We start from the raw sequence: 13,632 nt of genomic DNA on the forward strand, positions 1-13,632 counted from the left end.
TTTATATACTTTCCCTTCCTTTCTTTTACTTTTCTTCCAGTATTTCCTTTCCTTACTCCCTTTACCTTATTTGTCATCTTTTCCTTTCATTATTTCCTTCCTTTCCTTACTCCTTTTCATTATTTCCTTCTTTTTTTCCTTTCCTTTCCTTTCCTTTCCTTTCCTTTCCTTTCCTTTCCTTTCCTTTCCTTTCCTTTCCTTTCCTTTCCTTTCCTTTCCTTTCCTTTCCTTTCCTCTCCTCTCCTCTCCTCTCCTCTCCTCTCCTCTCCTTTCTTCTTCTTTCTTGAACTTTCCATTCATTCACTAAACTTTCCTTTCCTAAACTCCTAAAAGTTCATAAAGTTTCCTATTTCCCTTTCCTTAGTTCCTTTTTTTCTGTCTTTCATTCTTTTAGAAATATATATTTCATACATTAATTGCTTGCAGTCAGATTGGAGCCAGGCGCAAGTCTACCCTTCAGAGTCCATCGCTCTTTGAAGCAAAATGTCACCTGTTGAATATAGAGCTGCTGGTGAGGGTGTTAAAAAGCCATGAATCTTCTGACAGTATCAGACAGCTGCCGATTGCATGGGAAGGGACATTTGAAACTCCACTTTTAAGTTACTGCCTCAGTTTAAGCTGAGAGAATGAAAATGACAAACAAAATGCCAGAGTGATAAGGACGCACTCTTGTTCCCCCCCCGCATGTTGGTTGGCCTTTGAGCGTTGATAGGAGAGACTCTTCATTTTCCCTTCCATCTTTCATTTGGTCATTCCCATTCTACCTTTCGTCCCATGCGCATCGGGGTTAAACCGGGGGCGGGTCCATGTAGATGAGGGGACAGATCCTGAGCAGCTGAATAACAATGAAGGTGCTAAAAACGGAACCGACTCGACGGACGTTAAAGAACGCTCTGGCCTCTGCATGTGAACAATTGCAAATGAGAGGGATGAGAAAGGTCTTGTTTTTTGAATGTCCCCCGTCTCCATAACAACCCTCCCTTTTGTGTGGCGCTCTCTGAAAAGCCTCATCCTATCATAAAAACATAGCGGCAACATGAAAATTCAGCCCATCCGTGATGAGACGTGACTGCATTCATCCCAGCTTTGAACAAATGCGTGCAAATAGAGTGTTTCCTGGAATAGGTTCGTCCACGAACAGAAAATGAGAAGCAATTAGTGCAACTCGCTGAACCCATGGTTGAGGGTTTCTTCCAAGAAATAAAGGCTTATTTTGTTTTGCACATAAGCTTGATTTGGAATCAGCAAATTTGTTAAAGTTTTTATGATATGTATATATTTAATAGATAATATTTAGTGCAAATTGACTTCCTCTAATTTAAAACTTTGAGTCAGAAATGGATATGGTAGATTTTGTAAATTATAACCTCATGTCATGTAACTATGTGCAATGCAGCGTTTTGTTAATTTGCGTGGATTGGGGGATGGGTGAAATGAAGAAGAGCGAGTGATTGAATTAGGCGAGAGTTGGAAAAGGGCAGTGTTGATGATATTCCACCACCGCCATGAGTTATTGTGCTTGATGTGATTCAAACCAGGCAACTTAATATAAAACACATTAATCCACAGCAACACTTCCTGTTTAATTATCCTCACTTCCTGCCAGCTTTGGCTGTCAGACATTTTGAAATTGAATTTTCATCAAGCTCTGAAATTTCTCAATATAATATTTCCATTGCTTAATTTTTAATCTTGTCACTAATGGGAAAATTGAGAATATTTTTTTCTACTTTATCTGAGGATATGTGAATCCTTGCAGTTTTGTTGTAACACTGAGTGGGGGGGGGGGGGTCATTAAGAACATTTATAGATAAATATGTGTATTAATTTTGTACTTCGTAGGCATTTTGTTTTCAAAAAAATTAATCATTGATTTCAGCTTATGTGATCGTGTTGATGAAGCGCTTGCCAGGTCATTGCAAAAATAATTTTCCAGTATTTATTATTTTTTTGAGGATAAACTATTTTATAGTATACAATACAAGTTTACTTTAAGGAAAAAAGTTAAAGATATTAACACTATTTTTCAGATAATTAATATATGTATATGTATGTTTGTATGTATGTGTGGCATGTACTTCACATAAAAAATATGAATTCTTCCTGGATGGATGGATGGATGGATGGATGGATGTCCCCAACAGGACGGATCTCTGATTGGATTTATTACATAAATTATCTAATATAAATGGGATATTTTTATTTTTATTATATTTTATTTTAGGTGCAGTTTTTTACTGGAAATCAACAAAAACTTTATGTACAATACCACTTGTAAAACAATCAAATTTGTTATTTGAGAAAACATGTTATTTTAAAATCTGACATTCACTTCTGTTTTCACCAGATCCTTCTAAAATCCTCTATCTGGCCACTTCAGCTCATCGATCTAAGCCTCCTTTCTTTCACGTCTGTTACTTTTTTTTCCTTCTTCCTTTGAAATAAACTATTAATCGCTAGAGCTCTGTTATGCTGTGCGTGCGTGCGTGTGTGTGCGCGCATGCCTTGCGGGGACTGCTACCCTATACCCTAACACTAATCTCTCTGACATGTGCCAGATGATTCGATTACTGGCCATTGCTCTGACGGCTCTCACTACTGCATCTGACCACTGAACTGAGGAAGATACAGAATGTTTGAGGAGTAGACCTGGCCAGTATACTGAAGCTAAAATAGATATCTTAATATTTTTCTGCCTTTTCTTAATGTTATTTTGTTTATTTGCTCTGACATGGCTCAAAGGGATGTTTTTTTAATTAGAGGAATCTTAATTTCAGTTTAATAGACATTGTGGCCAATTTCTTTCAAAATGTGCAATGTAAAAAGTAAAATACAAAACAATCTAAAAATGTTCTGTTTTCACACTCTTTTTCTCGAAATAAACCATATTACATGGAGAAAGTGAAAAGTTAGCGTTCTTATGCATTCATTTTATTCAAATTTTATTTGAAATATTATCTAGAGAAAGATATTTCTTTGTTGTTGCATGACTCTTTGGTTTGTGTTTTCTATTTTTGCCAGCTGGTGGGAGTGAGTCTGAATGTGCTTGTCGATCTTAATTTCATTAGCTCACCTCAGTAGTTCGGCTTGTGGATAAAACTAACAGATTAAAAAAACAAACCTTTAAGAGAAACAGGCTCAGAGGAGACCGAGTGCTACACTTTTCTCTGTGATTCTTCGTGCATCTGAAGTTTCTGAAGGTTGCTGCCTCGATCCTCGATGTTTGTCACTCAATGAAACACGTCAAAATGCACTACATTTCCAGTGAGTTATTCCATAGTTGTTTGACGATGGATCTTTTTACCAAACACCTCATTCACTCAACAAAGGACCAAATAAACCTGCTGCTTCATTGTTGATTCTGTCGATTTATCACATGATCACTCCTGGCACGAGTGTTTGACTTGGCACGGTCTCTGTCATCCCTCAGAACTTCTGTGCATTTGATCTGGAAGCTATAGGTGTGATCTAAATCATCACGATCAGATTCATCCAAGGTTTTAGTTGGCCAGCCTTTAGTAGTTTTATTCTGCAAGGAGACCTTAAATTGATCAATTTCAAATAAATGCTGTTCTTTGGATTTTCTATCCATTTAAAAAAATGCAGTTTTGTCATCACAGGAGCAAATTACATTTTAAAATATATTAAAATAAAAGTTATTTTTAGTTATAATAATAATAATTGCAATTTTGATCAAATAAATGCAGCCTTGGTGTGCATAAAAGTCTTCTGAAGAGCCAAAATATAATTTGTAAGCAAACTACAAAGAAATAATTTTCCATGTTTTTTTCCCCCTGAAAAGGGTAAAGCAAAGTATATATCAATTTTGTGTTGTCTGTTGGGCATCATCATTATCGCCCGTGTTGCTCAAGTAAAGGATGAGAGTCTGTTCTGAAAAGGGTAGATTTATAAAGGCCAGTCGAAGAGAAAGGTGGGGGATGAAGGCAGTGGGAGGATGAATGAAATGGATAGCAGGAAAAATGGAGGTAGCGAGAGAGAGATAGAAATGGAGAGTGGGAGGTTTGGCTGAACACACACAGTCGCTCCTCCAGCAACAGGTGTACACACAAGGCAACTGTCCGTTCTGCACAATAGCTTCAATGCGCATCTGTCAACAATCACACCGGTGCACGTAACACATCTACCACCTACAAACACGCATGCACTCGCTGACACCTGATGACTAGAGGAAAACTTCCATTTTGTTGTACAGAGTGTACTATATCTGGTGTCTGTGGAGTGTGTAAGGCTAATTTTGTGTGGCATGTTTTCTTTCTCTGAGCAGTTATTCATCTGTCTGTCAGTCTCTTTGAGTGCACAGTGCGATTTGATATCTGTGCGCATTTAGAGGCAGTATTAGGGTGGCCAAGCATATTGCTGTATGTTTTGTGTTGTGCATGTTGTGCAAAAGTTTGATGCTGTTTTGTTTGCCTCTCTCTCCTCGTCAGAGATGCTTTTGTATTGTAACATTGTTATTATTCCCTTTAAAAGACTGTCTCAAGATTTAGTTTTGTCGATTCAGCTTAAAGGTTTTAACATTACTTCAAATCAGTATTTACTCACCCTCATGTTGTTCCAACTTCATTTTACATTCTATCTTCCATGGAAAACAAATGAGTTTCACTAATATGTTATGTTTAGTTTACACGTGTATATTTAGCTGTGTTTTGAACATGGATGTTTTTAAAATGCATCACTTATGTTCACCAGAGATGCATTTATTTGGTCAAAAATACAGTACAAAATTAATATTGTGAAATATTATACTTTTAAATAACTCTATTTTAATATATTTTTAATGTCATTTATTCCTGTGATGGGAAAGCTGAATTTTCAGCAGCCATTACTCCAGTCTTCAGTGTCACATGATCCTTCAGAAATCATTTTGATAGGTTGATTTGTTGCTTAATCAATATTGAAAACAGTTGTGCTTGCTTAATATTTTTTTGTGTAAACTTTGATAGATTTTTTTTTCCAGAATTCCTTTAAGAATAGAGAGTTTTATTTCTTAATGAACAACATTAATTAGATTTTTTTGAAACAATGTAAAAGTCTCGACTTTCACTTTTGATTAATTAAATTGTCCCTTGCTTAATAAAAGTATTAATTTCTTTGAAAAAATGTTGCTTATTTGTTAAAAATATTGTCAGGCAACTACAAATCTTATGCCTTCTGAAGAGTACTTACATGCTGCTTTTATACTTTCTTGTAAGCTCAATTCCATATTTTAATAACAGAGAAGCAGGAACCAGCACATTATTCACAATATATATTTCACAGAAGTAAGTCATGTGATTGGCGTGATATGTGGGTGTGTAAATAATGACAAGAGGTTTCATTTTTATTGTGGTTCTATTGAATGTGTGTTGTGGTATGTAAGTGTTGTGTTTTAATTCTGACATTTATGCTGTAATCAATTGAACTGACCTGGAAATGTCCCACAGGGCCCCTGTGTTTGTTGTTGAAAAGCTGTTTTATATTTTCCTGATACTTGATGTGAGGGTGTATCTGTGAACCTTGTGGTGATGAGATGAGACGGACGACAAATTGGCACATGAACAGTGTCCTCACGTACCAGTCGGAGCGGCAGCAGTCCGTTTACCTGCACTCAACACATGCAGACACACAGTAACGCACACAATGAGTGTGTGAGTGTTCTTCCTGCTGTGCCTTTCCATGGTTGTGTAATTACCCCTTAGCCACCGCTCAGCTACAGAAATCGCCTGTAATTGCTGCTCAATGCCGCCGTTTGGTTCCTGTCAGACAAATCTTTCTTTTTCTTTAATTTCTTCTCTCTCTGTCTTTGAACCTTGTCATTTTGTCGTTCTAAGAGTGGATGTTGAGTGCAGGTGTCTCTTTCACCTTCTGCTAGTTATTTTTATTTTTGGTTTAAGGAAAATCTTCTTGTTTTCTTCTGTAATTCTAGTTTGGTTGTGCACTTTATTGTAATGAAGTCTGATGTTAGCACTCATGTGGTCATTTTCTTTTATGTAGATAACTTGATCAAATATTGCTCATTCTATCTCCAAGTCTAGGCATCATTTAATGTAGGTCCAACCAGGTTTAATGTTGAGGTAGGGCATGATCCTGTACCAGAAGACTTTGATCTGAATGTTTGGAAGTAATTTTTAGTGTTTAAGGTGAATATCAGATAAAAGCCTTCTCTTGATCACAGCCCTTGCAAACAATGGTGTCTTGGTTTCTATTTTGTCATATTTGTTTTAGTAATCAAACTCATTAAATCTAGAACATCAATTTTTTTCCTCTGGATTCCTCACATACACTTTGCTTTCATTTTCTTTCTCTATCTTGAACAGGCTGCAATAAATGATCCCAAACATGCCGGTAAAAAACAACATCAGTGTCCTCAAAAAAGCCTGAAGCTTTTGTTTTTCTCCCACAGACCCTCTCTGACATGTGTAAAGGGTGGGATCAGGTTGTGTCCTGAGGGAGGAAATGTTCAGAATTAATCATCTCTGTGGAGAGTTTAACAGCAGCCCTTCAGTCATTAGGATTTATGTTCCTGTGTATTTATTTTGTCTTTTATAAACAAACTTATCTTCAGCATCTTAGCTGACATGTATGCAAATAGTATTAGAACAAGTGTTCTCTCCTTGTCTCATTTCATACTCACTCCTATGGCTACCAAAAATGCCCTCCTTCAATTGCAATGCAATTATGTAAAAAAATATGCTTCAAAATAATGTTTGTGTGACCATTTTAAACAGTAAATATTCAAAAAAACATTTAATGTTTTTATGTTTAATCAGTGGCAAAATGGAAACAGCAACATAAGATATCAATGTTAAATAGTTATATTTATTATTAAGGTAGACCCACAGAAAAGACAGACCGATATTAATATTCAATATATGAAGTTAAAACTATCCATTTTATACTGTTGAATTTGGGTGTCTTTTTGGAAGTTGCCTTGTAAGAACTTTCAGTGGTTTCTTGAATGTTTCAATAGACAGTTAGTCATTGGTCAAAACTGGGCAAGTCAGTCTTCCGCTTGCCAGCTTGAGTTGATTGTCTGTTTTTTCATCCCATGTTTAACTCGATCAGTGCCCTTCTCAAGGGTTATAACAAATGACAGCAGCAAAATTACAGTCATCCATCTCGGCAGTGTAGATCTGCATCCTGTCTTTTCTTGCCCACCCCCAGCACAAACAACAGGGAGAGAGAACACGGGAGACATAGAGAGCATATCATAGAAAGATCAATGAAAAACAATCATACTGGTGTTTGTGCAACTATTATAAAGTCCAGATCATCATTCTTGCTTCTTGGTGGTTCTTGTGGAATCTTTCCACACTTTGGCACACTAACTTGCTCCTCATGTACCTGCTGTTGTATGGTGTCACCCCTAGGTGCAGGTGGACCTGCAGGTGGATTTTTTTGATGCGGGCTTTGTGATGCAGCCAGTCTGAAACAGCAGCTGCTACTTCGTGTCACGTTTGCAGTGAAATTAGCAGTAATTGCAGACCTCCCTTCTTTCGTTTTAGAGAGCATTGTTTTATCACCATGAAAATTGTTAGATGTGATGGGAAAAGAGAGCTTTCTATAGAAGTGAAGGCTGTCTTGTTCACATCATAATGTAGGTTGTCCGCCCTAATTATAAACTGCTGTTGCTGTCAAAAGATAAGCTTTAAAAAACACTGTCTTTTGGCTTAACCGCTAGTGCTCTTCTCAACTAGTAACAAAAGCTTCTCCAAACTTCTCCTTTCCTAACCAGTCTCAGTTGTTGATCTTATGACAACATAATGTAATGTATGCCAGAACAACACCTGCAATAAAAAAGATATTACAATTTACTAAGCTACTTGGAATTTAATTATAATTGTGAATCCCAAGTTTCTTTAAGTACACAACCTTTTCATTAATATTATTCACAAATCTGATATTGTTTCTCTTTGTCTGTTGCAGACTGAGGTGATCAAAGGACCATCTGGGAGCGTGGGAATGACGTTTAGGCATGTCCCGGCCAGTGATGGTGACACGGTGCATGTGAGCATAGAGACTGTCACCCCAAACTCCCCAGCTGCCCTGGCAGACTTACAGAGAGGAGATCGCCTCATTGCTATTGGAGGTTAGTGATTACATACAATTACTTTTACTATTCAAATGGAATGTTTGACATGGTAGATAGTTCATTTGATGCCCAATTTTGGAAGATTTTAGTAATAGATTTGCAAAGCTTCAAATGTTCTTCATTGTCTGTTTGCACAGGAGTCAAAGTGACATCCTCTGTCCAAGTGCCGAAGCTGCTAAAACAAGCTGGAGAGAGAGTGATAGTCTTATATGAGAGGCCGGTCCGGCACCAGGTGTCTACTGTGGGCTTGGGGACACTCCAAGAAACCCTAGGCCCAATGGAGGAACCCAGCTATCTTCATCAGCCTGGGGGCTATGAGGAGGACCCAGCCCCAATAACCACCATGGAAATATCTGAAAATAGAGATAATGACTCTGAGTTTGAGGAGCTAATCGTCGAGTCCAAATCAACTGCAGCTCCAGTCACTGTTGACACTAAGGAGGATTTCCTGCTCTCTGTAAACCAAAGTCCCAAAAAAACTGTGGCCAACTTGGCCAAGCCCCTTGGTTCCATCTCGCCAATTCTCAACCGCAGACTGAACCTTCAGTCCCCACTCAAACCCCAGCCCAAAGAATCACCAAAGGCGCCAACTCTCAAGACTGCTGAATCTTCTGAACCACCACAGAGACCAACGGTGCCCCCTCCACCACCTGCACGCCCTCCTGTCCCTCCTAGGCCTCATATAAAAGTCACATCTGCCTCCTCGGAAACCCAAAGCCTGGTTGAAGGTAACGAACCTGCAGTGGAAAAAAGTCCAGAAAAAACGCAACCCACTCATGCCAATGGTGACAAACCGGTAGAGAAAATCGCTGTTAAGTCACCAGAGCCGAAGCCTGTGAGCAAGCACCCAGAGCCTGCAGAGGAAATCTCAAATATTCCAGCAACAAACAAGCAAGATTCAACCAAAGACAAGATATCCGAGAGCTCCTCCAACACTAGGGACAGTGTCGATGAGCAGGGTCTCTGGGAGTCGTCTGAAACCATGTACCGCAGCAGAGCTGCCCGCTGGAACAAAGCCTCTGTGATCCTTGAGGTGGAAAGCCACCACAAATTCCTTAATGTAGCACTTTGGTGCAAGGACCGATTCAAGCTTGGTAGTCTCTTGTGCTTGGGGCACATCAGCTTGCGCTTGGAACACATAGCGCTGGAATGCTTAGCTACGTCATCTGCAGAATATCAGAGCACCTTCCGTCTATGTGCTCCCGAACCAAGGGCCAGTGTCAGCCGTACTGCTTTGCGCAGCTTGAGCACTCACAAAGGATTCAGTGAGAAACTCTGCTATGGTGATGTTACACTCAACTTCACTTACCTTGCAGATGGGGAGTCAGACCTCTCCAGTGGACTGGTAGAACATGAGCGAGAAGGGAGTCTACAGGAAGAAGACTTAAAAGACCGGGAAAAGGAACGGGAGCAGGTACTCATAGTAACCCGGGATGAACCAAGTTACAGCGGCATGCAGATCGGAGAGATGCGGCACAATTTTCAAGACACTCAGTTCCAGAATCCCACTTGGTGCGAATATTGCAAGAAGAAGGTCTGGACCAAGGCTGCCTCACAGTGCATGACCTGTTCTTATGTCTGCCACAAGAAGTGTCAGGAGAAGTGTCTAACAGAGCACCCATACTGCGTAGCCGCCTCACACCGGCGTGGGGCTGATCCTGAGGCCAAGTCTACCATCAATCGGGCAACTACTGGCCTTACACGTCACATTATCAACACTAGCTCTCGACTCCTCAATTTGAGGCAGGTGCCCAAAGCCAGACTTGCAGAACAGGTTACAGAAATGGGACCAGGGGTGGTGGAACCTTCTCCGAAACACACACCTAACACATCTGACAATGAGAGCAGTGACACAGAGACTTATGCTGGGGCCAGTCCTTCCAAGCAGCCACCTGGAAGCAGTGGCTCCAAACTGGTGCGCAAGGAAGGTGGGCTGGACGACAGCGTCTTCATCGCCGTCAAAGAGATTGGTCGAGATCTTTACCGTGGCCTCCCGACAGATGAGCGTTCACAGAAACTGGAGTTTATGTTGGACAAGTTGCAGCAGGAGATTGACCAGGAGCTGGAGCATAACAACTCTTTGAGTGTGGAAGAGCGAGACACGATTGACTCTCGACGCAAGGCCCTCATCTCGGCAGCTCTGGCCAAGTCCGGTGAACGACTCCAAGCTTTGACTCTGCTCATGATTCACTACCGTGCTGGCATCGAAGACCTAGAGTCTGTAGAAAGCACCTCACCATCTGAACAGCATGGCTTTCCGAAGGCCAAAGCTGAGGGTCTGGAGGAGGCGCTGATGGGCACAGAAGTGTACGACAGTGACATTTGCAGTCCTGTTGATGTTCAGATGCTGGATGAGATTACAGAGGAGCAGATCTGTGTGGAGGCATTACAGTAAAGATGACAAAAGGCATCAGGGGCTTGGGATTCAAGAACAAAGGCGTTTTCTCATGTTTGACTTGGTTGACCTGTGGGTGTTCCACAGGTGATTGTGAGGTTTACAAAAGTATTCCTAAAGATCATTGCAATGTACTGTCAATTTAGGAATTTTGTGAGTCTGTCAGAAGTTTAACACTTTTTTTTTTTTTTTTACATTTTAATTTTTTTTATAAATATTTTTCCCCATCTTTAGTCTTTAGTTACTGTTTTAGAGGACAGAACCATCTGTAGACTTTCAGCAGTATTACATAATACACAGAATATGAGTTCCCATGATCAAACCAAGTTTTACCTGCCTTACCTGAAAGGTGCAGTCAATTTTTTAAGCATAACAAGCTTCAAAAGGGAGAATTAGTGTGAGCTTGAAGCAAGATGAGCTTGAATATGTATTTTTATTTTAACTTGTATTGGTAGAGACTGAATTATGTACATGTGTGCTGTTAGTGATGTTCATGGTTGGAAATGCACCCTATTCATTGTGTTTTGAGCTTCAAGCCCCTCTGCCTTGCACTATATCCACTACAAAATGTAGGTTTATATCCTGAACAGCAGTCCATAGAAAATGCCATTCCTAACCAATATTTTCCTCTCTTATAAGCACATTTTCTCATGTTACTTTACAGTTGTTGCTAATTTTAAAGCATAATTTCTTTATTCTTTCATGTTAATTTTGTTATTTTTAGAATATTTCATGTTGAATTGAGGGGATCGTCATAGGACAGATAATCTTGATGCTATTATAATACTGGGGACCATTCTTTGTCTAATTTATATTTGTCACAAAGCCATAGAGACTTATTATTTCTTCTTTTTTTTGAGGGCGGGATATTTATATTGCATATGTATGTTTCATAATATATGTTTCCAATAATTGTCACATCTCATTTCATAATCTCACAATTAATTTGCTTTGAGCCTTTATGAGTTCTAAAATGGTAGCGATTATTCTCAAACCAATTTGGATACTTTTTATCCACCATCAGTTGGTTCTGGTGAATGGTTATGTTTGTGTGAATGTGTCAGCCTGCTCCTTTTTGGTTTGGAATATGTAGTTTTATCATCATGGAAGCAAATTTTCAGTATGTCTCACATTTGTGTGCTTTGGTATGATTTGTTGCCATTGAAAGTTCATTTTACATATTGTACTAATGAATGTATCTCCCAAATGACTCACTTTACATTCATTATTCCGTTCACCTCTCAACACATCACCTCTCAAAGTGTAAAACATTATTAAAACTCTTTTGTCAATGCATACAGTATTCCTTAATTCCCAAAGCTACTGTGTAAGTTCATGAAAAGTCTGTAACCTGTCTGCTGGGCACAAAAGCTGAGAGTGTGTTGTGGCCTCTGTCTGTGTATTGCTGGTTAGTTTTCATTTATTTCATTTACTTTAAATGGACTTGGAGTAAGACTCTTTTTTGCTATTACTTCATGTGGTTTACACAATAACTACTGTAATTGGCTATATGCATTACTGAATTACAATTTTTAGTAAAAACAAACGACAAACCCTTTAGGTGGCGAGGACAAAACTCCTAGCCCAGGGGTGGCCAACTTCATCCCAAAGAGCCACAGTGTAGATTTCCTCCAACCTTGATATAAACTGACCTGCTTGTAGCTTTCTAGTAACCCTTAGAGACCTTGATTAGCTTGTTCAATTGTGTTTGATTAAAGTTGGAGCTAAACTCTGCAGTGGCTCTCCAGGATTGAAGTCCTAGTCCGGTCCTTGTTCAACCAACCTGTGTTAACAGTCGTGCTGTCCTTGTTAACATTTCTGCTGCTATATAATCTATTCAATGGGCCTGGGACTTAATTTTTAAGGTTTGGTCCCCTCACCCCGGCCCAGTGAGTATGTATCACCATAGAGGACCATAGTGGACCCCCCCCCCCCCCCCTACTCAGCTGGTGTAGAATTAAGTTTTTGCTTGTGCAATATTTGCATAAGAAGTTCATTAACCACTCAAACCAGAAAATATTTTTTTCCTTTTGATTCACTTGAAGGAATAACATTTAAATGGTAAGCTTTCTAAGTTTTTTTTCTGGCTTCTTGTCTAGTAGATGCTACTGTAATCCTGTGATTTTCAAATACAACGCCACCATCATACGCTCTCAAAATATTTCTCCAATTATCTCTATCACAATAAGAAAAAAAACCAACAACGGTAAAATAACAAGTACGAAACATCACATCCTCTTCGGCAAACTGTGGTTAAGCTTTTCTGGGAAAGCTGTTGTTCTTATTGGAAGCTGTGTCATGTTTAAAGCGCTATTGTAAATAGCATAGTAATGTAGGTGACTTTCGACCCTGTTCTTTCTCCCTGAACTTGTATAGTGCTCAACATGTGGGTTCATCCTTTCTTTTTTCTTTTTTTTGGTTGTTGTTGTTTTTGCTTCATGTAAATATGATTTTGTTCTTTTGTGGGTTTTATTTATGGTGGAGGGCATCTTCTGACAAAGTGCACAGCTTTTAAACTTGCTGCAAGACCTTTACGCACTGACATATCATATTTGCTTATGCACTTGAGATAAATAAATTATTAGAAATGAAAAAAAAGTTCCTCTGTAATTTTTGCACCTTCCCGTTCTCACTGCTCTGCTGTAGGCTAGGTATATCAACAAAATTCATTTTTAAGTCTTCAGTGGTCATTTTCGCTATACATTTGATAGCTGTGAAGCCAGTTGCGTTCTCAATCCTGTATTTAATGGGAAGGTAGCACAGTGGAATGGAAAATGTGTTTAATGTGTGAATGACTCCTTACATTTAGTGGGTTAAACTTTATGGACAGTCACTTCTGAAATTCCCTGCGAGATGATATCAGGATTATCAAAAACTAAATGTTCATAACATTAGCCATTTAGAAGACATTGGGAGCAGGTGGCATTTCGTTAGTGGTGAAACCGTTAACAAGATTGCCACACTGCAGAATCAATAACAGGAAATAACACTCTTGAACCTTGGTCCAATTGAGTAAAGAAAAGCACATTTTTAAATCAATAGAACATATTAAAGTTCGATTTGATTGGATAATGCAGTCTTGAATTGTCATTCTAGCAGGTTCTCTTTTCATACCAGTACTAAAATGAATTATCAATCATGTAAA

General features: G+C 39.0%; 1 protein-coding gene across 1 annotated transcript in view; it reads left to right on the forward strand.

Annotated features, from left to right (window-relative positions):
• The window catches only part of pdzd8 (PDZ domain containing 8), a 38,339-nt gene extending 25,269 nt beyond the window's left edge, over positions 1–13,070 (forward strand). The window contains exons 4-5 of the mRNA XM_079386518.1: positions 7,927–8,089; positions 8,230–13,070. Coding sequence (XP_079242644.1) covers positions 7,927–8,089; positions 8,230–10,487 — 2,421 coding nt within the window. The 3' untranslated portion in view covers positions 10,488–13,070. The remainder of the gene's footprint in view (positions 1–7,926; positions 8,090–8,229) is intronic.
• The last annotated feature ends 562 nt before the right edge of the window (positions 13,071–13,632 follow it).

The sequence above is a fragment of the Barbus barbus genome, assembly GCF_936440315.1.
Source record: "Barbus barbus genome assembly, chromosome: 30".
Classification (NCBI taxonomy): domain Eukaryota; kingdom Metazoa; phylum Chordata; class Actinopteri; order Cypriniformes; family Cyprinidae; genus Barbus; species Barbus barbus.